The 27,967-nt window shown below is 57.3% G+C and overlaps 2 protein-coding genes across 6 annotated transcripts in view; one reads left to right on the top strand and one right to left on the bottom strand.

The window, feature by feature from the left end:
- The window catches only part of dpp3 (dipeptidyl-peptidase 3), a 44,404-nt gene extending 37,953 nt beyond the window's left edge, over positions 1-6,451 (top strand). Inside the window, exons 15-18 of the mRNA XM_069894054.1 lie at positions 329-449; positions 2,476-2,655; positions 3,212-3,374; positions 5,352-6,451. Coding sequence (XP_069750155.1) covers positions 329-449; positions 2,476-2,655; positions 3,212-3,374; positions 5,352-5,497 — 610 coding nt within the window. The 3' untranslated portion in view covers positions 5,498-6,451. The remainder of the gene's footprint in view (positions 1-328; positions 450-2,475; positions 2,656-3,211; positions 3,375-5,351) is intronic.
- A 1,487-nt stretch (positions 6,452-7,938) lies between these two features.
- Positions 7,939-27,967, bottom strand: part of LOC138740850 (E3 ubiquitin-protein ligase pellino homolog 1-like) — a 71,129-nt gene continuing 51,100 nt past the window's right edge. For 2 of the 5 annotated variants that reach the window (XM_069894066.1, XM_069894065.1), the window contains exons 2-7: positions 14,695-14,853; positions 13,784-13,913; positions 13,177-13,278; positions 12,321-12,518; positions 9,151-9,339; positions 7,939-8,724 (exon numbers count right to left, since the gene is read on the bottom strand). In XM_069894066.1, coding sequence (XP_069750167.1) covers positions 8,143-8,724; positions 9,151-9,339; positions 12,321-12,518; positions 13,177-13,278; positions 13,784-13,913; positions 14,695-14,852 — 1,359 coding nt within the window. In that variant the 5' untranslated portion in view covers position 14,853 and the 3' untranslated portion in view covers positions 7,939-8,142. Of the gene's footprint in view, positions 8,725-9,150; positions 9,340-12,320; positions 12,519-13,176; positions 13,279-13,783; positions 13,914-14,694; positions 14,854-16,626; positions 16,748-17,720; positions 18,005-27,967 lie in introns of those variants that run through there. The other 3 variants (XM_069894067.1, XM_069894068.1, XM_069894069.1) reach the window with 3 other exon arrangements.

Below are 27,967 nucleotides of genomic sequence, written 5' to 3' on the forward strand. Positions count from 1 at the left end.
ACACTCTCATATTCACGAAACAATATTTATTAGTAAATATGAACACTTGTCCTGCGTATGTATGGTTTGTCTGTGTGTGAGTTTTGTCTGGTTGTGTGTCTGTTTGTTTTGCACCAAGGACCGGAGTACACTGCTTCGTCAGGTTGTACTTGTGCAATCAATCAGATGACAATAAACTTGACTTGTGTCCCTCACAACCCCTCCCCGTCTCTGCAATCGACTTGGTGAACAGGCTGAAGGTTTCCGTGAACAAGTTTCACAGTTTTTTGTTAAGTGCCTTGAAATCACTTGCTTTCTCTTGCTTCTCTCCTTCCTCGGCTCTCTGTAGGATCTTCGGCCATGAGGGCACTGATGCTGACGACGTCATTTACGTGAACTGGCTGACCATGGTGCGGGCAGGGGTCTTGGGCCTGGAATTTTACACCCCTGAGAACCAGAAGTGGAGGCAGGTGAGTCGTGGAGGGGGAACCTTCTATCTGAAGGGTCAGAAAATAGAATACTACAACACTACCAAAAAAATACTAAACCCTTCCTACCTCATAACCCTCTATTTTTCTTACATCCATGTATCTAAGAGTCTCTTAAATGTCCCTAATGTTCTAGTCTCCACCACCACCCCTGACAAGGCATTCCAGGCCCGTGTAAAAAAAACTTACCCCCGACATCTCCCCTAACTTCCCTCCCTTCCCGACCTTCATCAATTTCTCTTTAACCTCCACAAAGAGTATAATTAGGCTTGTGAGGCACGGCCTTCCTCTCACAAAGCCATGTTGACTATTCCTGTACTTCTCCAAGTGCTCATTAAGTCCTTAAGAATCCTCTCCAATAGTTTGCACACAGTTTATAAGACAGTTTATAATTCACAGGCTTATTACCTTTTTCTACCAAGGGTCCACATTTGCCATTCTCCAATCCAATGACACCTCAATGTGGCCACAGAGGATGCAAAGATTCAATAGGAACTTCCAAACGTGGAGTTGGGGAGAACACTTCAAGGGAAGATGTATTAAAGGGCCCTTTCAAAGAGTTTCTTGGTTTTATGTTAACCAGATGAGTTCCGGACATCTTCCGTGCAGCACGATTACAAGCCCTTCTGTCTCACAAGCCCATGCCACCCAAAAACACCAGTTAATCTACGTTTTCGGAGGGTGGGAGGAAACACACGCAGACACAGGGAGAATGTACGAACTCCTTGCAGACAGCAGCGGGTTTGAACTCTGGTCGCTGGCACGGTAGTAGCGTCCCGCTATCCGTGTGAGGTGGGGCTTTCACCATCCCTAAGCTCGTTTCCTCTCACATCTCAAAGACGGACAGGCCCATACTACGTTAGGTAGCAGCTATAAACGTCTCCCCTCGCCACATGGGTGGGGGTGGGGGCTGGAGAATTGGGAAAGAGTGGGTGAGCAAGGATGTAATTTGAGGAACGCAGCTGATCCGAAGTGGAACAATGACCAAATGGATCCCTCTTGCGTTGTCAGGTTACGTGAAGTATACCGGTAGAAACGTTTTGTTCATCTGCCCAGAGCAGAATTGAGGGAAAGAAGCATTTCAGACCACACACGGTTTCTCTCTCCACAGATGCTGTCTGACTTGGCTTTTTTCTCTCTCAGAATTTCAACATCTGTAGTCTTTTTTGGTCTCAGTCTTCCAGCATATGCGGATTATTTGGATTTTTCCGTGCTTTGCCTTGTTGGCTCAACAAAGAGTTTTATGGTTTTCTCACACTTGCCAACTCACCCTTAATAAGCACTTCCCACCGAGGAGTAGACCTCCCATCTCTCACTTAGATTTGCTTATCACCGAAGGCATTCTTCAGTCTGCCGTTCAGTGCTGGCGCCATTTTGTAAAGAAAACTTTTTTAAAAAAGGGCCTTTGGAGAGAGCGAGCGGTCAATGATCAGGCCGCTCCCCCTGATGTTCCTGAATCCAGATGCCTGGTATCTGCACTCTCTCTACCCCTGGCCCTAGTTTCCCGAAGCAAAGGGCACTCACTGGGTCCTGACGGAGAAGGCCTGGACACCATCGCACTCCCTCAACCCCTGGCCCCAGTTACCCGAAGCAGGAGGAAGATACTGCTGCCTAATGGGAGGCCTTCTCTCCATCTCACCCCTTGCACCCGATTACCCGACATCAATGGTACCTGCGGCCTAGCAGAGGGTTGTTCTCCACTCCTCCTTGCCCCCTGGTCCCAGTTACATGCGGAAGGCTTCTCTCCATCCCACTCCCCACGACCCAGTTCCCCAAAGCCGTTGGCACTTGCGGCCTAACAGAAAGCCCTTGGTCCTAGTGTGAGGCCTGCCTCATGCGGTGACGGGGCAGCGGTGGAGGGTGTTGGGAGGGGTCGATTCTCTAGTGGAGTGAGCAGCAGTGCCCCAGGTCCAGCGTGGGACATCCAGGGCACTTGGAGTGGGTGCACGAGGTTTGGATAGGAGGTAACACTAGGCCTGAGCCTCTGCCCTCCTTGCTCTCACTCCAGGCCCATATGCAGGCTCGTTTTGTCATCTTGCGCGTGCTGCTGGAGGCCGGCCAGGGCTTCGTCACCCTCCGGCAGACAACCGGCACCGACGGCAAACCTGACGCCATCATCTCCCTCGACCGGAGCAAGATCGCCACTGTCGGCAAGACCGCCATCGAGACTTTCCTCCGAAAGCTGCAGGTTAGTGGGGAGGGAAGAGGCTCAGACACCGCACGCTAGTCCGGCCCCGACACACTTCCCCTGGAGTATCAGGACGTGCCCACCCTTCTCTTGTAGTCTGTATCCTCCCCTCAGTGAAGGTCCCTCCCACCGACCCATCATCCACCCCACTCCCCTCGTCCCTCCATCTCTCCCTCTGTCTCCCCACCTTCTGTTCCTACCATCCCCCCACTTCCTCCTTCCCTCCATCCCCATTTCCTTCCCTTCCCTCCACCCCTCCCCACTCCCCACAGTCTCTCCCTTTCCCTCCATTCCTCCCTTTTGTCCCTCATTTCATCCCCATAGCCTTCTCCCCCTCCAATGCCTTCCTCTCCCTCCATTCCCTCTATCTGTCCCCAGTCCCTGCCTCTCTCCCCTCATTCCATTCCCCCACTAGTTGCCCCTCCTCCAGACCCTCCAAAATTTCCCTCATCCCTCCTCTCTGTCCATCTCCCCTCTTTCCATCCCTCCTCCCTCCACTCTTGTCCCTTTCCTCCCCACTCCGTGTTGACCACTCTCCCCCTGCCCTTCCCCTCAGGTGTACAAGACCACTGCGGACCTGGATTCGGGCAGAGCCCTTTATGCAAGGTACTCCCAGGTGACAGACTCCGAGCCGGAGAGGTTCCTCACCCTTCGTGAGACTGTCCTGCTTCGCAAAGAGGCTCGCAAGATGTTTGTCCAGGCCAACACTCGAATAGAAGGTAGGGCCAAGCTCTGTGTGTGGCAGGGTGTCCTGTGTGGCTAACTCATGAGGGCAGCATGTGATCTCACAGGGAGAAAAAATTGTGGGGGGGGGGGTGAGAAAGCCTCTGTAGAAGGATGTGAATACCCTTTCCATCTCAAACATCTGGCTCTTGGTTGAGATTTGGACAACACGATGTCCAATGTTGGACTCCTGCATGGTCACACAGCCCTGACTTGGTGCTCATCATCATACACCACATCCGTCAAGTGGGAAACCCTCACACTTCCAGCCAAAACGTGCAAACTCCACACAGACAGCGGCTGAGCTCGGGATCAAACCCCAGTCTCTGGCACGCTGGAGGCAGTGATCGCTGTCCTCCAAAGTTCCCAGGTTACTGCTGCTCTTCCTCTGGGGGCTGTGCCTGTCTCCCCTCCACCTCCCTCTGCTCCATGTTAAAAAAAATTCCCTCCATTTGACTAAGCTCCTGGTCGTCTGCTGATCTCTCGTCCAGCCCGTCGACATTCGAGGCCACAGCTGATCTGGCTGTGGACACAGCTTCGCCAACTTGTCCTCTTCCCCATGATCCTTAATTTCCTTATGATACAAAAAAAATCTACATGCACCCTAATCTTAATCTAATCTCTTCCTTGGGGTGGCCTCGACTGCTTCCTTGGGGCAGAGAATTCCAGATTTACCGCTCTCTAGGAGAAGCCATTCCTCCTCATCTGCATCTTAAATCTAAAATGCTAAATGTATTTGCAACACAGTAGAAGCCAGTTCCAGCCATTGAAAAGCATGCAGCCCAGCTACAATTCCCGAAGAAGATGGGAGGAAACTGGAACTCTCAGGGAAAACGTGCAAACTCCTTACAGATAATGCCAGATTCGAACCAGGGTCACTGGCGCTGTAATGGCATTGCACAAACCACTAACGCTGCTAAATCTTCTCTCATGAATCTTGAGGCATTGTTCAAGGGTCCTGTTATTGTAATAATACATTCAGATCCCTTGCCATTCGGCGTGGGCGATCACGTCTCTCCAACTATCTCGATTTCTGGCCCTCCAAATTGTAGTTGTTGCCTCCCCGTGAAGACTCCGTCTTTGAGCCGAGACCGTGGTCGATGTTGAGCTCATGACTATACAAGGGGGAGAAATACTGAAGTAGTTTCCCGTTGCCTTCTTCACTTGCAAGGTCCGTACTGGACTGGTAACCCTGCCCATTATTCATCTGCCTGGCGCTTTTAGTTTTACAACCTTAAATTCCAATTTGTAGAATCTGCTTGTAAAATCCATCCACCATCTGCGATCCATGGCTTCACATGACCCTGACTGGGAGGCTAAACTGGGACTACAACTTGCCCAGGGGTGACCTGCAGGCTATCGGATGGAAGGACGGCCTTGCACCTCCTTTGAGCAACTGTGCAGCTCTGACACCAAAAATAACACATTAAAAATTGATATACTTTAACTGCTGTAAGATTTGCACCTTTGGTCTGTCTCTGAAGACTCAAAAACCCCTACAGGAGAGCATTCTGACTGTTTGCATCAATGTCTGGTACGGAGATGCAAACTCTCAGGACAGGAAAAAACTCCAGAGGGTTGTTAGCTCGGCCTGCAACATTGCGGGCACCAGACCACTCCATCGAGGCAGTGTGTTAAGAAAGCAGCCTCTATCCTCAAGAACCCCACCATCACCCAGGCCATGCCCTCTGCACTCTGCTACCTTCGAGGAAAAGGTCCAGGAGCCTGAAGGCGAGCACTCAGCGGAACGAGGACAGCTTCTTCTCTGCAGCCATCAGATTCATGAATGATCAATGAACCACAGACACTGCCTTGCTTTGACTTTTCATGCACTGCTTTTTATATATTTTCCTGAGGTGGTTTATAGAAATGTTTGCACAGTGATGCTGCTACAAAACAATGCATTTCGTGACATGTTCGGGACTGTAAATTCTGATTCTAAATGGAGGCCTTCCTCTCTGTCCCCAAAACAGGAGGCGACGTCCAGTTTCAGAACTATGAAGCCTCCGCTGCAGGCCTGATCCAGTCGTTTGTCGAGCGTTTCTCCGAGGACAGCGAGGAGCTGGACCTGTGCCTCCAGGATCTCTGCCACAGTGATTCCAAACACTGGGTCTTCTGAAACCAATTCTCATCTGCCTCCTGCTGAGTTTTCGATGAATGTATTTTCTTTCATTTTTTTGCCCATTTTAAGTTCTCTCTCTCTATTTTTGAGGTTTTTGAGGTTTGAATTCCAAAGATCCCAACCGACAGGGCCTCCTTTGTCTGGATGACTAGAACTAGATGTACACTCTGGCCACACTCTGTGGATGAGATTCTCAGGGGTGGGAGGTCTGTCCTTTAGGTAAACTAATTAAATAAATTTAGACATACAGCGCGGTAACTGGCCATTTTGGCCCCATGAGTCCTACACCCGTCCCTGGTGCGTGGAAACCAGAGTGCCCAGGGAAAACCCTCACGCAAACACAGAGAGAACTCTTTACAGACAGCACGCGATTCAAGCCCCAGTCCCGATCGCTGGCACTGTAAAGGTGTGGCGCTCACTGCCGCACCTACGATGCACAATCTTTACATTGCATTTGAGGTATGCCCTTCGGAAACCAGTGGCGAGCAGTTTGATCCTGATTCGAGTCGGGATAGGACCTGGGTTGGGTTCCAGTTCTAATTTCGTGGAAACTGCTGGTCTGGCAGGTGGATCTTGGGGTGGGGGGGGGGGTGAGCCCTAGCGCGTTTGTCGACTGTGCCCGGTGGGAATGGGGACTGGCGATGTGAGCTTTGCTTCAAAAGACCGGGGGGGGTGCTCAGCGTGAGCGGGGGTTTGGCCCGCTCCAGGTGGATTTGGGCTCTCTGTTTTCCACGCGTGGCAGGAAATAAGGGGGTGTGTCTGACCAGCGAATGTGTGTGTGTTGAAGTCTAGCGACTGCTCTCATGGGGCTGAGTTGGGGGGTGGGAGACTCAGGGCTTTCAATTTGTGCTGTCTGATTCAGTGACCAAGGCAGAGCTGGTGTGTTCAAAGATTCCTTTTATTGACAGGAAATAATACATTAAAATATGTAATATACATAATAAGCTTAAACTTTTGTCTGGTGTCAGGCAAAGAAAGGGTCGTCATGAGCATGGCCTGGAGCCCCTAACGATACTAGTGCAAAGGAGAGCTCCTTCAGAGTTACCGAGTGTCCACGGATTCACCTCCAACACTCCCACACCCGCTCCTGTTGGATCTGTCGACAACCTGATCTCCAGATCCAGTCCTCCGACAGGATCAGGAAGTCTTCATCGCCCCCTTCTTGCCCTCAGCAAATCCCGGTTCTGATACCTGGTCTCCAGTAGCCCCGCAGCAAGCGTGAGTCCTCTTCAACCACAAGTCGCCAACAGCCCGTCCTCTGCAACTGAGCCCCTCGCTGGTCCAAGGTGACTGTCCTGCAGGGTCATTCTCCTCTGCTTATCCTTCACAGTGGGGGGGGGGGTTCTCCCAGTTTCTAGTACCCTGTGTCGGTCCTCTGCTCTCCGGTGTCTGCAACCCCTTGTGGTACACTGCCCACCACAAGCACTGCCATCTTGGGCACAGACCTCTTGTATTTACAGGATTTGGGGGTAAAAAAAAGTTGGCTCCTTTATAGCCTATATGAAGCCATCAGCATTAAATCCGGATGATAGGACCCTGAGTCACCAGTCCCCGCTCTCCCGAGTCCACACCAATGGCAGCACTACCATTACACTGCCTCAAAGTATCCCAGGGGACAACGTACCCTGCTCCCGTGGAGGAGAAGAGGGAGGAACGGTTGGGGGGGGGAGACAATAGGAAGGAGGAAATATGGGGAGTGGAGGTAAAGGTCATGGCTGGATACGGGAGGAAGGGTAAAATCTGGCTTGGAAGGCGGAGAAGAGGGCTTGCCAGTGGGGGGGTCAGCTCATGAGCTGAGGTTATATTGTCTGGGATGGAACTGTAGGAATGGGAATCAGTGGAGAAACAGAAAATAATGAAAGGAATGGACAAGGTGGAAGCAGAGAGGTTGTTTCCACCGGCAGGTGAGACTAGAACTAGGGGACATACCTCTGGTCTCAGGGGAAGAGATGAGGAGGAACTGCTTCTGGAGAGGGGAGAATCGGTGGAATTCTCTGCCCAGAGGCAGCGCAGGCTGCCTCATCAGCACAGTAGGACAGCAGGGGATTTAACAAGGAGTGAATGGGTTATTAGGGCTGCACTCTTTTACCCCATGGAGAGCCCTGCACTCTCCTCCCTGCAGTCCCTGGTGTGGAAAGGGATGAACGTGGACCGGAGCGAGATGCCATCTTGAGCACTGGAGAGCCCAGGTTTGATCCTGCCTGCGTTTTCCCTCCTCCGGTAGGAGTCCTCCCACCCCCCTCGCCCGCCCGCCCGCCCATGGGAGGTGGGTTCTCTCCCCTTCTCGCGAGCAGGGTCTCTATCCCCCCCCACGTGAGAGGGCTTTTTTCCCTCCCCCCACCGCAAGGTGGTGGGGGGGAGCCTCTCTATCCACCCCCCACGAGGGGACACTAGAGTCCAACATTCCCTCGTCCCCAACGCCCCCCCACCCCTCCCCTCTTTCCCTCCATGCCCAGGGGAACCATAACCGGAGCTGGTCGGAAACACTCAGCGGGTCAGTCAGCCTCCGCCAGGGAGCAGAGAGGCCGCTCGGCCCTGCATTTCTCCGTCAGACCTTCCAAACCCGAGATCCACTTCATTGATCGTTTTATTTAAACAGTAATCAAGGGGGTGGAAACAAACGAGAGGTCAAAGGTCGAGGTTCAATCAAGCGGCCCCTGGTAAATGAGCTTCACGTAACCCTTGTCTCCGGTCAACCAGGTGGCGCAGAAGGGGCAGGCGGCGTGGAAGGCATGGGTGCCATGCGGGAGTGGGATCCGAGACCAGTACCGCACAGTCTTGGCGGAGCAGACGTGGCCGCAAGGGCAGAAGGCGTGGCTGGGCGGCCCGGCGTCCAGGTAGGAGGCTGCCTCACTCCCCATCCACAGCGGCACATAGGGGCCCACCCGCCGGCACAGCGGGCACTCCCGCTCGTCTGGGCCCGCCCCCGGCTCCTTGCGGCAGCCCCAGCCGTGGTAGCCATGTACGTGGCCGCAGCCGGCATACACCCAGGGCTGCTGCTTCCCCACCGATCCTGCGGTGTCCCGCTCGGCCAGACTGGGGAAGGCCAGGGTGCTGAGGCCCACAGGGCACTGGGGCCGGGCCGCGTTCACCTCCTGGCGCAGAGCCTCTAGCTGCTTGAGGGTGGGCGCCAGGTCCAGCCCCCGACTCGTGCGCCAGAGCAGGGTGGCGCCGCACAGATCAATCAGCGAGCCATCCTGCAGGACGTTGGACTCGTTCTCCACCTGGACAAGAGTGGGGGGCCAGAGAAGAGAGACACAATGGGTTAGCACCTCTGTCCATTACCTTCCCCAACCCCTCCCATCTCATCCTCCACACCGTCCAATCACACTCTCCCGAATGAAACTCCCACCAAACCGATCCAGGTCCTGAAACCCTCCTCAGCAGCTGACCCACACAACATGAGCCATTCTGAGGAAACACCCTCCAGGCCTATCCCTGACCATGCATGTCAGAATTCAATCCAGTAAAATTTAACACAGAGGTTCTTCCCCACAATCTGTTCCAGCAAACATTAACACAGTTCTGCCCCAGAGTTTGATCAAACTTTATACACAGTTCTGCACCAGAGTTTGATCCAGCAAACGTTAACACAGGGAGTTCCCTCACCCTCTCTAGCTGTGCAAGGACGAAGACAAAATTTCACTTACCAGCTTGCCCCTCTGCTGCGCAGATCGCGTCTCCCGCAAGGCGTACACCTTCCCGCAAACAGAGATCTCCCTCCACGTGCCAGGGGCGGAGTCTTCGGAGAAACCATGGGCTGGGTGCATGACCAGGACGCCATTGGTGGTGAGACCGTCCATGAGCCCATCGTTCGTCCGCCACTTGGCTGCCCGTTCCTGGAGGAGGATGAGGTGGGGAGGGGTGGGTGGCAAGGTCAGGAGAAACGCACCAGGATGCCAGGTTGTCCCAGGCACTCTCTCGGCCCTATCCCGAGGTCCCGCACTCTCAAGTGGGGGTGAGGGCAGTGCTGGATGAGTGCTGCCTTATCAGCCTGCTGGGCATGAAAACCACCTCCAGCACAGGGACCACACCCCCCCCACGCCCACCCACTACTGGAACTTGATTCTCTCGATACTCATTGTCATCAGCTTCCTCCACCCCAGGCGGAATCCAATCACTCTCCCCAGAACTGAAAACCCCTGTCCCAGAAGGCATCCTGGTGAATCTCCTCTGCACTCTCTCGAGTGCCACCTCATCCGGCCTACCGCATCAGAATGAGAACTGGGCATGGTACACAAGAGAACATTACAGCACAGAGACAGGCCCATTGGCCCTTCTAGTCTGTGCTGAACTGTTTTTCTGCCTAGATCCAGACCTGCATCCATGTACCTGTCCAAATTCTTCTTGAATGTTAAAATTGAGCCTGCATTCACCACTTCAGCTCGTTCCACACCCCCACCGCTCTCTGTGGGAAGAAGTTCCCCCCTAAACCTTTCCCCTTTCACCCTTAACCCACATCCTCTGGTTTATATTTAACCCACCCTCAGTGGAAAAACCACCCTACATTTACTCTGTCTATCTCCCTCATAATTTTAAACACCTCGATCAAATCTTCCCTCATTCTTCTACGCTCCAGGGTATATAGTCCCAACCTGTTTAACCTTTCCCTGTAACTCAGTCCCTGAAGTCCGGGCAACATCCTAGTAAATCTTCTTTGCCCTCTTTCTATCTTATTGATATCTTTCTTGTAGTTTGGTGACCAAAACAGCACACAATTCTCCAAATTTGGTCTCACCAATGTCTTCTACAACTTTACCATAACATCCCAGCTCCTGTAGTCAATACTTTGATTTATGAAGGCCAATGTGCGAAAAGCTCTCTGTACGACCCTCCACCTGTGATGCCACATTTTAAGGAATTATGTACAGTAAGACCCCATATGTCTGTAATTCAAGCAACCGGCAAAAAAAACCAGGAAAATAAAGTTTAAAAGTTAAAATAAACAAGAATAATAGGTTAAAAAAAATGCAAGTTTAAAGTTGTAAATGTTCTCTGAGGTAACATAAACATTCGGTGAAGATGGGAGCAAATATCTGGCCAATGGAGAGCCTTGGTCGGGCTTTGCCCACAGCATCTGTTTGCGTGAAACAGCAATGGCGTCGCCCAGGATGAAGAGCTGGTCAATGCCGCTCGCTGTTGGGGCAACTCTCTTAAAGTGTCCCTTTATTCCCACTTAGTAAGAGTCGCCCCAGTCAGAGGCTTTATCTGTAAACTCGGGCAGCTCCGTGGAGGGGGAGGAACCTGCAGATGCAACGACGGTTAAATGTTTTCAAAGAATGTGACTGAAAATGAAGTAAAATGCTTTAAGGTTTATATATTCACGGTTTGTTCAGAATAGAATTTTTGTCTTTTAACCTGTTTATTCAATGCAATTACGTGGGCATTCTCAGAGTAAGTCTCAAGCAACCGGAAAATACACATATCCGGCATCTACCAATCCTCATAGCTGCCAGATACCAGGGGTTTTACTGTATCTGTATTCCCACATCCCTCTGTTTTACCACACTCCTCAATGTCCTACCATTTATAGTGTGTGTCCTCCAAAGGAGGTCTAGCAGTGTTCTGTAACAGTGCAAGGTAACTTCCCCAATTTTATAATCCTGTCACCATCCATCTGCACTTTCAGGGAACCATTTTATAATCCTGTCACACTCCATCTGCACTTTCAGGGAACCATGGACTTTGAACCAATCATCTGCCTCTGCTCTGTGGTTCCCGACCAGAAACATAGACAGACACTTCCCGCCCATGAACTGCCGAGTCCAATGTAAAGAATTCTGGCAGCACTCCTTCCTCATCACCCCTCTCTCCTCACCACCCCTCCCAGGCCCTTCCCACCTCACCGCCCCTCCCTCCTCACCGCCCCTCCCTCCTCACCGCCCCTCCCTCCTCACCGCCCCTCCCTCCTCACCGCCCCTCCCTCCTCACCGCCCCTCCCTCCTCACCGCCCCTCCCTCCTCACCGCCCCCCCCTCCTCACCGCCCCTCCCTCCTCACCGCCCCCCCCTCCTCACCGCCCCCCCCTCCTCACCGCCCCTCCCAGGCCCCTCCCTCCTCACCGCCCCTCCCTCCTCACCGCCCCTCCCTCCTCACCGCCCCTCCCTCCTCACCGCCCCTCCCTCCTCACCGCCCCTCCCTCCTCACCGCCCCTCCCTCCTCACCGCCCCTCCCTCCTCACCGCCCCTCCCTCCTCACCGCCCCTCCCAGGCCCCTCCCTCCTCACCGCCCCTCCCAGGCCCCTCCCTCCTCACCGCCCCTCCCAGGCCCCTCCCTCCTCACCGCCCCTCCCAGGCCCCTCCCTCCTCACCGCCCCTCCCAGGCCCCTCCCTCCTCACCGCCCCTCCCAGGCCCCTCCCTCCTCACCGCCCCTCCCAGGCCCCTCCCTCCTCACCGCCCCTCCCAGGCCCCTCCCTCCTCACCGCCCCTCCCAGGCCCCTCCCTCCTCACCGCCCCTCCCAGGCCCCTCCCTCCTCACCGCCCCTCCCAGGCCCCTCCCTCCTCACCGCCCCTCCCAGGCCCCTCCCTCCTCACCGCCCCTCCCAGGCCCCTCCCTCCTCACCGCCCCTCCCAGGCCCCTCCCAGGCCCCTCCCTCCTCACCGCCCCTCCCAGGCCCCTCCCTCCTCACCGCCCCTCCCAGGCCCCCCCCTCCTCACCGCCCCTCCCTCCTCACCGCCCCTCCCTCCTCACCGCCCCTCCCTCCTCACGCCCCTCCCTCCTCACGCCCCTCCCTCCTACAGCGCGGTGTTTCCTTTAAATCGTTGCGGTTCACAGCTGTGTTTTGCCAGGGACCCTGGTCTTCCCCCCCTACCCCACTCACTCCGAGGAAGATGTTGTTGGAGGAATCGAAGCCGGCTGCATAGACGCGGGCAGTGTAGGGCGGGCTGCGGTCACACGTGATCCGGCAGGCGAAGCGGGAAATGGTGCTCTGCAGGGGCTGTGGTTCGCTGTTGCCCACGGGGTTCGGGGACGTGTCCGTAACCACAAAGTCGATCAGTGTCTCTGTGGAGCGGCCGATCTGGCAAGGGCGAGAGTGTGCCGGTGATCAACTGGGGGTGGGGGGTCAGAGCCGACGGTCAGCTGAGGGGTAAGGGGTCCAAGCCCACTCCTGGCTGCTCGGTGAGAGGGGGTGAAGGGGTCCGTTCTCACTCCAGGATGCTCAGTGAGGGGGGGGGAGGTCCGAGCCCACTCCAGATGCTCGTTGGGGGTGGGGTCTGTGCCCACTCCCAACTGCTCGTTGAGGGAGGTGGGGGGGGGTCCATGCACACTCCCGGCTGCTCGGTGATGAGGGTGGGGCCATCCGAGCCCACTCCCGGCTGCTCGTTGAGGGGCCCAAGCCTACTTCCCGGCTGCTCGTTGAAGGGCCCAAGCCCACTCCCGGCTGCTCGTTGAGGGGCCTAAGCCCACTCCCGGCTGCTCATTGAGGGGGATGGGAGGGTCTGAGCCCAGTCCTGGCTGCTTGATGCAGGTGGGGGGTCCGAGCTCACTTCCGGCTGCTTGGTGAGGGGGATAGTGGTCGGAGCCCACACCCGACTGCTCGGTGGGGGGTGGGCGTCCGAGCCCACTCCCAGCTGTTCGGAGGGTAGTGAGGGGGTCCAAGCCCACTCGCAGCTGCTCAGTAAGGGGGGTGGGGGTCCGAGCCCATACCCAGCTGCCTCCCTCCCCGCCCCTGCTACCTGGAACATGTCGGTGTTGCAGTCGTGGCTGTACTCCACGATGATGGACTGGCTCCGGGACAGAGTGTACGAAACGCTGTGCTGCCCCACCTTGCTCAGAACCTGCGGCCAAAGCCCACAGTTAGTCCCTCGGTACGTCCCATTGCCCCGCTCCTGGGACCCCCCACCCCCAGGGTTCCAACACCCCTCCCTGTTCGCAAACCAGTGGTCCAAGCTGGATTGAGCATCAGAGGGAGAGCTCCATGAGGGGGGAGGTCGTGGGGGGCGGGATGATGAGTGAGAGGCGAAGAAGAACAAGGAGGACGGGCTGTGGGAGGGAGTGATGAGGTGGGAGCGCATGGGAGGGGAGGTGAGAAGGGAGGGGCAGCGAGAATGATGGGCTGTGGGGAGCAAATGAGGAGGGAGGGGCGGTGAGGAGTGAGAGGTGAAGGAGAGCGAAGGGTGGCGAGGAAGGAGGGGGAGTGATGGGCGGGATGTGGGAGGGGGCGATGAGGTGGGAGCGCATGGGAGGGGCGGTAAGAAGGGTGGGCTGTGGGTAGGGCGGCGAGGCTGGCATTTCGCTGGGCTGCAAAGCCTTTGCCAAATCCTGAAAAGGGGCCGGAGGTACCTTTGAAGCCAGGGGCGTTGAGGTGATGTGGACCACATCCGGTTTGACGCCGTTGGCTCGCGGCCGCTTGTACAGGGCCAGGCGACTCCTCCGTCTCCCTCTCTCGCCACTCCCCAGTGACCCGTTGTAACTGAAGAGAATGTGGGGTGGTGAGAGAAATGGTTGAACTGTTCAGGGGGAGCCAAATACGGGGACCGGTAGCAGCGCAGCAGGGGACGAAACAACCTACCATCCGAGTGGTGAGGGATTTTACATGGAGACCTACAGCATGGTAATGGGCCTACGCCGCCCCAGTACGTTTTAGAAGGGTGGGTGGAAACCGGACCCCCCCCCCCCCGGGGAAATCCCTCGCAGACACGGGAAGAACCTGCCAGGAGGCGCGGGATTCGAACTTGGGGTCGCTGGCGCTGAAACAGCGGAGACAAGGACAGGTCTGGAGTTGTCATTGCCGATGCAGAGCCCAGGTCCGAATCATTTACAATCTCTTGGCCTGTCCTCGTTGGAATTTAGGAGAATTGGGGGGGGGGGGAGGGTCTCGTTGAAACATTTCGAACGTCGTCGAATCGATGTAGAAAGGACGTTTCCCCGAGGTGGGAAATAAGAGGACGTAACTTCAGGACTGAAGGGAAACCACTTTGAACAGAGATGCAGGAGGATTTCTTCAGCCGTGGAGTTCGTTACCAGAGGTTTGGACGGGTACATGGATGGAAGGGGTTGGAGGGCTGCGAACTGGGTGCAGGTCAGTGGAACTCAGCAAAATAAAATGGTTTGGCACGGTCTAGAAGGGTCGAAGGGGCCTGTTTCTGCGCTGTCATACTCTGTGGAAGCCGCTCGGCCACCCATCGCTGATATCTCGGCAGGTCTCTGCGCGGCTGACCTGCGCCTGCGTCGCAAGGGAGGGAGCCTCTTACCCCAACACGATGACCTCTCCGTACTTGGTGACGTCCTTGTTGGCTGGGGGATGGTCCGGCCCCTCGGCCGTGAGCTGGAGCTGGGTGGCTCGGGCACGGCTGCCGTGGAGATCCAAGGCCTGGGCGGTGACTGCTTCAGTGCTGCCTTCCAGCACCATTCTGGGCCGGGGGAGGAACACAACCCCCTGTTAGACCGTTTCCACCCACCGGGGGCTGACAAGGTTGGAGCGAACGGGTGCATTCAGCGGGAGGCTGGCTAACAAGCAGGGAGAAGGGCCGAGGTGACCAATGTCCGACTGACGGCCCACTCACACTCAGGAACAAACGGTGCTCCATTCGCACCTCGGGTTCCCTCACGAGTGCCCCGTCCGGTGCGCGGGACATGGACTGAACGTGTTCACTTTAATCATGGCATTTCCCCTCCATTTTAAAATCTTGAATTTTTTTAAAAATAGTGCAGCCGGTTACGAATTTGTAGGCAAGTCAGAATGGATCTGACATCATCCAAAGCGCTTCTTTATAATTCCCCTTTCGATGCAAAAAAAGCTCATTATTAAAGGTTAACACTTACTCTCGTTCCATCCCTGTCCCGCGCACTGGACGGGGCATTCGAGAGGGAACATGATGTGCGAACAAGCAAGTGCGAGTTGTCCGTAAAGTCGGATGCTCGTAACGCGGGGGTTTTCCTGTTCTTGAGGGGCCACGCTGGATCTTTCCATCTGGGCTCTCTCCGACCTTTAACATCGACTCCTCCAGTATCTGCTACTCTCTGTTCCCTTCCTTCTCCATTCACAGAGCCGTCATCTTATCCCTCCCTTATCCACCTGTTACCTCCTGCTCCCCTCTCCCCCCCCCCCTGCCATTTTGTCCGGGCGCCTGCCCGTAGTTTGCTTGCACCTTGACGGAGGACTCAAGCCCGAAATGTCGGTTCTCTCTATTCCTTTATCTTTGCCGTATGAAGGACACTGTTTGACCTGCAGAGTTTCTCCAGCATTTTGTGTCTGCAGAGTTACTTGGAGTATTGTGTTCGGTTCTGGTCGCCTCATTACAAGGAGGATGGGGACGCTGTGGAGGGGGGGAGGGGGAGGGGGGGGGGGCAGAGGAGATTCACCAGGATGTGGCCTGGATTGGGAAACAAGTCTCACGAGGCAAGGTTAGCAGAGCGGGACTTGGAGCGTAGAAGGACGAGAGGAGGCTTGATCGAGGTCGACAAGTTTCTTAGAGGTGTCGATAGGGTGGACGGCCAGCGCCTCTTTCCCAGGATCACCAAATACCCAGAGGACGTCTGTACAAAGTGAAGTTTGGGAGAGTTGAGGGGCCTGGAATACCTTGCTGGGGTGGTGGTGGTGGAGGCTGGAACATTAGGGGCATTTAAGAGACTCTTAGATGGTTTTTAAAAAACAGGCTTAAGAGGTCGGGAGGGTTCAGTAATTTTTTGGTAGGGATTTGTGGATCAGCACAACGTCGAGGGCCGAAGGGCCTGTACTGCGCCATTCCATGGAAACCAATCGCCCTGTGATTATAACCACAGTCAGGGTTAAAAAACAAGGCCAGCGGAGACCGGAACTAGGGGACGGAGCCAAGATTTTGGACATTGATGAAGAGGGACCGCTTCTCCCGGGGGAGGGGGGAGGGGAGGGCGGGTGAATTGGTGGAATTTGCTGCCTCAGTGAATGCGTTTTCAGAATCAGAATTTATTGTCATGAACAGCTAAAAAACAATCATTGTTTTGCGGCAGCTTCACAGGCCAAACATTTCTATAAACCAGCTGACAGAATAAATAAAAATAGTGCAAGAAAAAGACGAAGTCGGGCCGTATCTGTGGTTCATCGATCGTTCAGGGATCTGATGGCGGAGGGGAAGAAGCTGTCCTTGTGCCGCTGAGAGCTCGTGACCTTTTCCCCATAAAAGAGGCTCAAAAACTTCAAATACCTGGGGGGTCAACGTCTCCAAGGATCTGTCCTGGAGCCTCCATGTCGATGCGATCACAAAGAAGGCTTGCTAGCGGCGAGACTTCGTGAGATGTCTGAAGAGATTTGGTTAATCACCTAAGACTCTCGTAAACTTCTGCAGGTGGTACCTGTCATGATAATGAATATGCATGATATGTATTAACCTGACTGGAAGTCAGATGGTATGCACTGGAGGTGGAAGGTGCAGGATGATGAAATAAGGGAAGCAGGAAAATAAAGACACTGAGATGTTCAACTGGTAAAGCATGTGGTGATGGTGTTATTAATTTCACATTTTGGGCCACAAATGTGACAGTACCATAGGGAATATTCTGGCCGGTTGCATCAAGGCCTGGTACGGTCTTAAAAAAGCAGCCTCTATCCTCAAGGAACCCCTCCACCACCCAGGATGTACCCTCTTCACTCTGATACCCTTGGGAAAAGGTCCAGGAGCCGAAAGGCGAGCACCCAGCGGCACAAGGATGGCTTCTTACCTCCGCCACACCCCCCACCCGCCATCAGATCCCTGAATGATCAATGAACCACAGACACTGCCCGACTTTGAGTTCTCGTGCACTATTTTTATTTATTTTGTCAGGTGGTTTATAGAAATGTTTCCACTGTGAAGCTGCAACAAAACAAGAAAGTTCGTGACACGTTTATAATAAAGTCTGATTTGGATTCTAACTGAATTCCCTCCAACTCCAAACATTCTCGCCCTTTCCCACACATTCTTCCCACCTGAACCCTCCAGCTCGCACTGATATGCAGTTGGACCAGCGGAGAGAGGGGAGCGGAGACACAGCCCTGCCCTGCGGGGTCCGACTGCCGTCATTTATGTACAGGCTTTAAACGGCCCGTTAAAAGGAGCGGACGGTGGTTTTATTTAAAACCCTGTGACAGCGACGGGAGGGGAGGGGGTGGTTCCGGGCCTAGGATGGCGGTGCCTGTAGACGGCAGCGGTTGCAGACTCTGGGGAAGCAGAGGACTGGAGCAGGTGAAGACACACCTACCCACCCACCCCCCCAACCACTTGAGGAAAATATCCAAGGGACGGTGGCCACGGCAGCTTACCAGCAAGGGGCGAGGAACCACCACGTACAGGCCACGGGTGACTCCGATCGATTCACACCAGGCCGCGGGAAACTGGCTGAAGGGGAACCGGGATGCAAGAGGGTGCCGAAGGTTTCCTGAGCGTATTGGAGGTTCGGATCCAGAGCTCGGGTGGCCAATGCTTTGGACCGGACTCCGCTCAGCTGCGGGAAATCTGGAGGCGAACCCACAGACAGTCGGGGGGAGGGGGAAACTCCTTTTACTTCTCTTTCTCCGAAGGGCAAGAAGAACTTCTCCCGAAAGCCCTGTGACAAGCGAATCTGTCCGCCTTCCAGCGAACGAAAGGCAAATTCGTGTAATATTGGGAAAGAAAAACACGACCGTCTGCAGACTCTGGGTTTGAAGTGAAACTACAACACTGGAAAACCCAGCAGGTTAAAGATAAAGATACAGAAACAATATTTCAGGCCTGAGCGCTTCATGAAGGAATCATCTTTGCTGTTCAGGTTGTCCCCGGCGATGTTTCAAAGTTACGATGGTTCGAATCCTGACTGAATTTCAAATTTTGCCCATGATGTTCAGTGTCTCCCGACTGTCCTGTATCAGTCCCTAAACCGATCCCACTTTCACGATCACTCCCCACAGCCCCCTGTCCATATCCACACTGATCCCACTGCCCCGCTCTCTCTCACCCCACAGCCCTGTGAGTCCCTACACTGACCCCACTCTCTCCCCACATCCCCGTGTCATTCCCCAAAGCCAATGTCAGTCTCCACATTGATCCAACTGCCCCGCTCTCTCCCCACAGCCCTGTGACTGTCACCACACTGACCCCACTCTCACCCCACAGCCTGGTATCAGTCCCCACACTGATCCCACTTTCCCCAGTCTCAATCCAAACAGCTCTGGGTCAGTCCCCACACTGATCCCACAGCCCCGCTATCTCTCCCATAATACCCCACTCTCTCTCCCTCCCCACAACCACGTATCAGTCCCCAAACTGCCCCGCTCCGTCCCGACAGCCTTGTGAGTCCCCACACTGACCCCACTCTCTCCCCAACACTAATCCGGCTGACCCACTCTCTCCCCACAACCCCGTCTCAGGCCCCACAGCACCGTGTCAGTCCCCACATTGATCCCACTGCCCCGGGCTCTCCTCAGAGCCCCGTGACAGTCCCCACAGTGACCCCAAATTCTCCCCCACACTGATCCCTCTCTCTCTCCCTCTCTCACCAAAGCCCCGTGTCAGACGGCACACTAATCCCACAGCTCCGTGACCCTACCCACACGGATCCCACTGCCCTACACTCTCCCCCCACAGCCCTGTGTCAGTCCACACAGTGATCCCACTTGTCCACTCTCTCTCCACTGCCCCGCTCTCCCCACAACACCACACTGATCCCACAGCCACGTAACACTCCCCGCACTGACCCCACTCTCTCCCAACAGCACCGTGTCAGACGCCACACTGATTCCACTGCCCCGTTCTCTCCCCATAGCTCTGTGTCAGTCCCCACACTGAGCCCACTTGCTCCCCCACACTCAACTCACTGGTCTACTCAGTCACCCACACTGAACGCACTGCCACACACTCTCTCCCCACAGTCCCATCAGACCCCACACCGATCCCACTGCCCAGCTCTCTCCCAATAACCCCAGTGTCTCCTCACAGCCCCGTGTCAGTCCCCACAGCCCCGTGTCATTCCCACACTGATCCCACAACCCTGCTCTCTCACATCACCCCCATGTCAGTCCCCACACTGATCCCACTGCCCCACTCTCTTCCCACAGCCCCGTGTCATTCCCACACTGATCCCACAGCCCTGCTCTCTCAACTCACCCGTGTCAGTCCCCACACTGATCCCACTGCCCCGCTCTCTCCCCATAGCCCCATGTCATTCCCACACTGATCCCACAGCTCTGCTCTCTCACCTCACCCCCGTGTCATTCCCCAAACTGATTCCAGTGCCCCACTCTCTCCCCACAGCCCTGTGTCAGTCCCCACACTGATCCGACCCCACTGACCTGTTATCTCCCCACAACCACGTGAGTCCCCACATTGACCCCACTCCGTCTCCCACATTGATCCCACTGTTCCACACACTCCCCAGAGCCCCGTGTCTGTCCCCAGAACCCCGTGTCGGTCCCCAGAGCCCCGTGTCGGTCCCCAGAGCCCCGTGTCGGTCCCCAGAGCCCAGTGTCGGTCCCCAGAGCACCGTGTCGGTCCCCAGAGCGCCGTGATGGTCCCCACACTGATCCCACTGCCCCACTCTCTCTCCCCACAGCCCCGTCTTTAGTCCCCACACTGAATCCACTGCCCCAGTCTCTCTCCACACAGCCCTGTGTCAGTCCCCACACTGATCCCACCGGCCAGCGCTCTTCCCCACGGCTCCGTGTCGGTCCCCACAGCCCCGTCTCGGTCCCCACACTGATATCACTGCCCCACTTTCTCTCCCCACAGCCCCGTGTCAGTCCCCACACTGATCCCACTGGCCCGCTCTCTCCCCACAACCCCGTGTCAGTCCCCGCAGCCCGTGTCAGTCCCCACAGCCTGTCTCAGTCCCCACAGCCCTGTCAGTCCCCACAGCCCCGTGTCAGTCACAACACTGATCCCACTGCAACGCCCTCTCTCCCACACTGCCCCACACTTTCTCCCTTTCCACAACCCCGTATCAGTCCCCACACTGATCCCACAGCACTACACTCTCCCCTGAGCCCTGTGTCAGTCCGCACACTGATCCCACTGCCCCGCTCTCTCCCCACAGACCCGTGTCAGTCGCCACACTGAATGCACTGCCCCACACTCTCTCCCCACAGTCCCGTGGCAGACCCCACACTGATCCCACTACCCCGCTCTCTCCCAACAGCCCCGTGTCAGTCACCACACTGACCGCACAGACCCACATTCTCCCTACACCACCGTGACAGTCCCCACACTGACCCGTCTGTCATCCACAATGAGCCCACTCTCTCACCCTACGCACAACCCCGTATCAGTCCCCACACTGATCCCACTGCCCACTTTCTCATACCCCACAACCCCTTATCAGTCCCCACACTGATCCCACTGCCCCGCTCTCTTCCCACAGCCCTGTGTCAGTCCTCATACCGATTCCACTGCCTCGCTCTCTCCCCACAGCCCCGTGTCAGTCCCCACGGCCCCGTGTCATTCCCACACTGATCCCACAGCCCTGCTCTCTCACCTCACCCCCGTGTCAGTCCCCACACTGATCCCACTGCCCCACTCTCTCCCCACAGCCCTGTGTCAGTCCTCATACTGATTCCACTGCCCCGCTCTCTCCCCACAGCCCCGTGTCAGTCCCCACGGCCCCGTGTCATTCCCACAGTGATCCCACAGCCCTGCTCTCTCACCTCACCCCTGTGTCATTCCCCACACTGATTCCAGTGCCCCGCTCTCTCCCCACAGCCCTGTGTCAGTCCCCACACTGATCCGACCCCACTGACCTGTTCTCTCCCCACAACCCCGTGAGTCCCCACATTGACCCCACTCCGTCTCCCACATTGATCCCACTGTACCACACTCTCCCCAGAGCCCCGTTTCGGTCCCCAGAGCCCCGTGTCGGTCCCCAGAGCCCCGTGTCAGTCGCCAGAGCGCCGTGATGGTCACAACACTGATCCCACTGCCCCACTCTCTCTCCCCACAGCCCCATTTTTAGTCCCCACACTGAATCCACTGCCCCACTCTCTCTCCACACAGCCCCGTGTCAGTCCCCACACTGATCCCACCGGCCAGCGCTCTTCCCCACGGCCCCGTGTCGGTCCCCACAGCCCCGAGTCGGTCCCCTCAGCCCAGAGTCGGGTCCCACCGCCCTGTGTCAGTCCCTACACTGATCCCACTGCTCCGCTCCCTCTCCCCACAGCCCCGTGTCAGTCCCCACAGCCCTGTGTCAGTCCCCACAGCCCCGTGTCAGTCCCCACACTGATCCCACTGCCCCACTCTCTCTCCCCACAGCCCCGTCTTTAGTCCCCACACTGAATCCACTGCCCCAGTCTTTCTCCACACAGCCCTGTGTCAGTCCCCACACTGATCCCACCGGCCAGCGCTCTTCCCCACGGCTCCGTGTCGGTCCCCACAGCCCCGTGTCGGTTTCCACAGCCCCATGTCAGTCCCCACAGCCCCGTGTCAGTCCCTACACTGATTCCACTGCCCCGCTCTCTCTCCCAACAGCTCCGTGTCCGTCCCCACACTGATCCTATAGCCCTGTTCTCTCACCTCAGCCCCGTGTCATTCCTCACACTGACCCCACTGCCCACGCTCTCCTTCCCCACAACCCCTTATCAGTTCCCACACTGATCCCACTTCACATCTTTCTACCCACATTCCCGTGTAATCCCGTGTAATCCCCCACACTGATCTCACTGCCCCAGTGTCTCCTCACAGCCCCGTGTCAGTCCCCACACTGATCCCACTGCCCCACTCTCTCTCCACACAGCCCTGTGTCAATCCCCACACTCATCCCACCGACCAGCGCTCTTCCCCACGGCTCCGTGTTGGTCCCCACAGCCCCAAGTCGGTCCCCATATGCCCAAGTCGGTCCCCACAGCCCTGTGTCAGTCCCTACACTGATCCCACTGCCCCGCTCTCTCTCCCCACAGCCCCGTGTCAGTCCCCACAGCCCCGTGTCAATCCCCACAGCCCTGTCAGTCCCCACAACCCCGTGTCAGTCCCCACACTGATCCCACAGCAACGCCCTCTCTCCCACAATGCCCCACACTTTCTCCCTTTCCACAACCCCGTATCAGTCCCCATACTGATCCCACAGCACTGCTCTCTCCCCTGAGCCGTGTGTCAGTCCGCACACTGATCCCACTGCCCCGCTCTCTCCCCACAGACCCGTGTCAGTCGCCACACTGAATGCACTGCCCCACACTCTGTCCCCACAGTCCCGTGGCAGACCCCACACTGATTCCACTGCCCAGCTCTCTCCCAACACCCCCGTGTCTGTCACCACACTGATCCAACTGCCCAGTTCTGTCCCCACAGTCCCGTTTAAGTCCCCACACTGACCCCACAGACCCACTTTCTCCCTACACCACCGTGACAATCCCCACACTGACCCCAGTCTGTCATCCACACTGACCCCACTCTCTCTCCCTACCCACAACCCCGTATCAGTCCCCAAACTGATCCCACTGCCCACACTCTCATTCCCCACAACCCCTTATCAGTCCCCACACTGATCCCACTGCCCTACTCTCCCTCCCCTCAGCCCCTTGTCGGTCCCCACACAGATCCCAATGCCCCATGTCAGTCCCCACAGACCCCTCTCTCCCCACAGACCCGTGTCAGTCCCCACACTGATCCCACTGCCCCAATCTCCCCACAGCGCCATGACAATCCCAACACGGATCCCACTGCCCCACTCTCTGCCCAGAGCTCCGTGTCAGTCCCCACACTGATTCCTCTGCCCTGGTTACTCCCCACATCCCCGTGTCAGTCCCCACACTGATCCCACCGTCTCTCTCTCTCCCCACAAACCTGTGTCAGTCTCCACACTGATCCCACTGCCCCAATCTCCGCACAGCGCCATGACAATCCCAACACTGATCCCACTGCCCCACTCTCTGCCCAGAGCCCCGTGTCAGTCCCCACACTGATCCCACTGCCCCTCTCTCTCTCACTCCCCTCATTCCCGTGTCAGTCCCCACACTGATCTCACTGACCCACTCTCTACTCAGAGCCCCGTGTCAGTCCCCACACTGATCCCACTTCCCCATTCTCTCTCAACTGCCCCGCTCTCCCCTCAACCCCACACTGATCCCACAGCCACGTAACACTCCCCGCACTGACCCCACTCTCTCCCAACAGCACCGTGTCAGACGCCACACTGATTCCACTGCCCCGTTCTCTCCCCATAGCTCTGTGTCAGTCCCCACACTAAACCCACTTGCTCCCCCACACTGAACTCACTGGTGCACTCTGTCTCCCACACTGAACGCACTGCCACACACTCTCTCCCCACAGTCCCATCAGAACCCACACCGATCCCACTGCCCAGCTCTCTCCCAACAGCCCCAGTGTCGCCTCACAGCCCCGTGTCAGTCCCCACACTGATTCCACTGCCCCGCTCTCACCCCACAGCCCCGTGTCAGTCCCCATACTGATTCCACTGCCCCGCTCTCTCCCCACAACCCCGTGTCATTCCCACACTGATCCCACAGCCCTGCTCTCTCACATCACGCCCGTGTCAGTCCCCACACTGATCCCACTGCCCCGCTCTCTTCCCACAGCCCTGTGTCAGTCCTCATACTGATTCCACTGCCCCGCTCTCTCCCCACAGCCCCGTGTCAGTCCCCACGGCCCCGTGTCATTCCCACACTGATCCCACAGCCCTGCTCTCTCACCTCACCCCCGTGTCAGTCCCCACACTGATCCCACTGCCCCACTCTCTCCCCACAGCCCTGTGTCAGTCCTCATACTGATTCCACTGCCCCGCTCTTTCCCCACAGCCCCGTGTCAGTCCCCACGGCCCGGTGTCATTCCCACAATGATCCCACAGCCCTGCTCTCTCACCTCACCCCTGTGTCATTCCCCACACTGATTCCAGTGCCCCGCTCTCTCCCCACAGCCCTGTGTCAGTCCCCACACTGATCCGACCCCACTGACCTGTTCTCTCCCCACAACCCCGTGAGTCCCCACATTGACCCCACTCCGTCTCCCACATTGATCCCACTGTACCACACTCTCCCCAGAGCCCCGTTTCGGTCCCCAGAGCCCCGTGTCGATCCCCAGAGCCCCGTGTCGGTCGCCAGAGCGCCGTTATGGTCACAACACTGATCCCACTGCCCCACTCTCTCTCCCCACAGCCCCATTTTTAGTCCCCACACTGAGTCCACTGCCCCACTCTCTCTCCACACAGCCCCGTGTCAGTCCCCACACTGATCCCACCGGCCAGCGCTCTTCCCCACGGCCCCGTGTCGGTCCCCACAGCCCCGAGTCGGTCCCCTCAGCCCAGAGTCGGGTCCCACCGCCCTGTGTCAGTCCCTACACTGATCCCACTGGCCCGCTCTCTCCCCACAACCCCGTGTCAGTCCCCGCAGCCCGTGTCAGTCCCCACAGCCTGTCTCAGTCCCCACAGCCCTGTCAGTCCCCACAGCCCCGTGTCAGTCACAACACTGATCCCACTGCAACGCCCTCTCTCCCACACTGCCCCACACTTTCTCCCTTTCCACAACCCCGTATCAGTCCCCACACTGATCCCACAGCACTACACTCTCCCCTGAGCCCTGTGTCAGTCCGCACACTGATCCCACTGCCCCGCTCTCTCCCCACAGACCCGTGTCAGTCGCCACACTGAATGCACTGCCCCACACTCTCTCCCCACAGTCCCGTGGCAGACCCCACACTGATCCCACTACCCCGCTCTCTCCCAACAGCCCCGTGTCAGTCACCACACTGACCGCACAGACCCACATTCTCCCTACACCACCGTGACAGTCCCCACACTGACCCGTCTGTCATCCACAATGAGCCCACTCTCTCACCCTACGCACAACCCCGTATCAGTCCCCACACTGATCCCACTGCCCACTTTCTCATACCCCACAACCCCTTATCAGTCCCCACACTGATCCCACTGCCCCGCTCTCTTCCCACAGCCCTGTGTCAGTCCTCATACCGATTCCACTGCCTCGCTCTCTCCCCACAGCCCCGTGTCAGTCCCCACGGCCCCGTGTCATTCCCACACTGATCCCACAGCCCTGCTCTCTCACCTCACCCCCGTGTCAGTCCCCACACTGATCCCACTGCCCCACTCTCTCCCCACAGCCCTGTGTCAGTCCTCATACTGATTCCACTGCCCCGCTCTCTCCCCACAGCCCCGTGTCAGTCCCCACGGCCCCGTGTCATTCCCACAGTGATCCCACAGCCCTGCTCTCTCACCTCACCCCTGTGTCATTCCCCACACTGATTCCAGTGCCCCGCTCTCTCCCCACAGCCCTGTGTCAGTCCCCACACTGATCCGACCCCACTGACCTGTTCTCTCCCCACAACCCCGTGAGTCCCCACATTGACCCCACTCCGTCTCCCACATTGATCCCACTGTACCACACTCTCCCCAGAGCCCCGTTTCGGTCCCCAGAGCCCCGTGTCGGTCCCCAGAGCCCCGTGTCAGTCGCCAGAGCGCCGTGATGGTCACAACACTGATCCCACTGCCCCACTCTCTCTCCCCACAGCCCCATTTTTAGTCCCCACACTGAATCCACTGCCCCACTCTCTCTCCACACAGCCCCGTGTCAGTCCCCACACTGATCCCACCGGCCAGCGCTCTTCCCCACGGCCCCGTGTCGGTCCCCACAGCCCCGAGTCGGTCCCCTCAGCCCAGAGTCGGGTCCCACCGCCCTGTGTCAGTCCCTACACTGATCCCACTGCTCCGCTCCCTCTCCCCACAGCCCCGTGTCAGTCCCCACAGCCCTGTGTCAGTCCCCACAGCCCCGTGTCAGTCCCCACACTGATCCCACTGCCCCACTCTCTCTCCCCACAGCCCCGTCTTTAGTCCCCACACTGAATCCACTGCCCCAGTCTTTCTCCACACAGCCCTGTGTCAGTCCCCACACTGATCCCACCGGCCAGCGCTCTTCCCCACGGCTCCGTGTCGGTCCCCACAGCCCCGTGTCGGTTTCCACAGCCCCATGTCAGTCCCCACAGCCCCGTGTCAGTCCCTACACTGATTCCACTGCCCCGCTCTCTCTCCCAACAGCTCCGTGTCCGTCCCCACACTGATCCTATAGCCCTGTTCTCTCACCTCAGCCCCGTGTCATTCCTCACACTGACCCCACTGCCCACGCTCTCCTTCCCCACAACCCCTTATCAGTTCCCACACTGATCCCACTTCACATCTTTCTACCCACATTCCCGTGTAATCCCGTGTAATCCCCCACACTGATCTCACTGCCCCAGTGTCTCCTCACAGCCCCGTGTCAGTCCCCACACTGATCCCACTGCCCCACTCTCTCTCCACACAGCCCTGTGTCAATCCCCACACTCATCCCACCGACCAGCGCTCTTCCCCACGGCTCCGTGTTGGTCCCCACAGCCCCAAGTCGGTCCCCATATGCCCAAGTCGGTCCCCACAGCCCTGTGTCAGTCCCTACACTGATCCCACTGCCCCGCTCTCTCTCCCCACAGCCCCGTGTCAGTCCCCACAGCCCCGTGTCAATCCCCACAGCCCTGTCAGTCCCCACAACCCCGTGTCAGTCCCCACACTGATCCCACAGCAACGCCCTCTCTCCCACAATGCCCCACACTTTCTCCCTTTCCACAACCCCGTATCAGTCCCCATACTGATCCCACAGCACTGCTCTCTCCCCTGAGCCGTGTGTCAGTCCGCACACTGATCCCACTGCCCCGCTCTCTCCCCACAGACCCGTGTCAGTCGCCACACTGAATGCACTGCCCCACACTCTGTCCCCACAGTCCCGTGGCAGACCCCACACTGATTCCACTGCCCAGCTCTCTCCCAACACCCCCGTGTCTGTCACCACACTGATCCAACTGCCCAGTTCTGTCCCCACAGTCCCGTTTAAGTCCCCACACTGACCCCACAGACCCACTTTCTCCCTACACCACCGTGACAATCCCCACACTGACCCCAGTCTGTCATCCACACTGACCCCACTCTCTCTCCCTACCCACAACCCCGTATCAGTCCCCAAACTGATCCCACTGCCCACACTCTCATTCCCCACAACCCCTTATCAGTCCCCACACTGATCCCACTGCCCTACTCTCCCTCCCCTCAGCCCCTTGTCGGTCCCCACACAGATCCCAATGCCCCATGTCAGTCCCCACAGACCCCTCTCTCCCCACAGACCCGTGTCAGTCCCCACACTGATCCCACTGCCCCAATCTCCCCACAGCGCCATGACAATCCCAACACGGATCCCACTGCCCCACTCTCTGCCCAGAGCTCCGTGTCAGTCCCCACACTGATTCCTCTGCCCTGGTTACTCCCCACATCCCCGTGTCAGTCCCCACACTGATCCCACCGTCTCTCTCTCTCCCCACAAACCTGTGTCAGTCTCCACACTGATCCCACTGCCCCAATCTCCGCACAGCGCCATGACAATCCCAACACTGATCCCACTGCCCCACTCTCTGCCCAGAGCCCCGTGTCAGTCCCCACACTGATCCCACTGCCCCTCTCTCTCTCACTCCCCTCATTCCCGTGTCAGTCCCCACACTGATCTCACTGACCCACTCTCTACTCAGAGCCCCGTGTCAGTCCCCACACTGATCCCACTTCCCC

The sequence above is a fragment of the Narcine bancroftii genome, chromosome 8 (assembly GCF_036971445.1).
Source record: "Narcine bancroftii isolate sNarBan1 chromosome 8, sNarBan1.hap1, whole genome shotgun sequence".
Lineage (NCBI taxonomy): Eukaryota > Metazoa > Chordata > Chondrichthyes > Torpediniformes > Narcinidae > Narcine > Narcine bancroftii.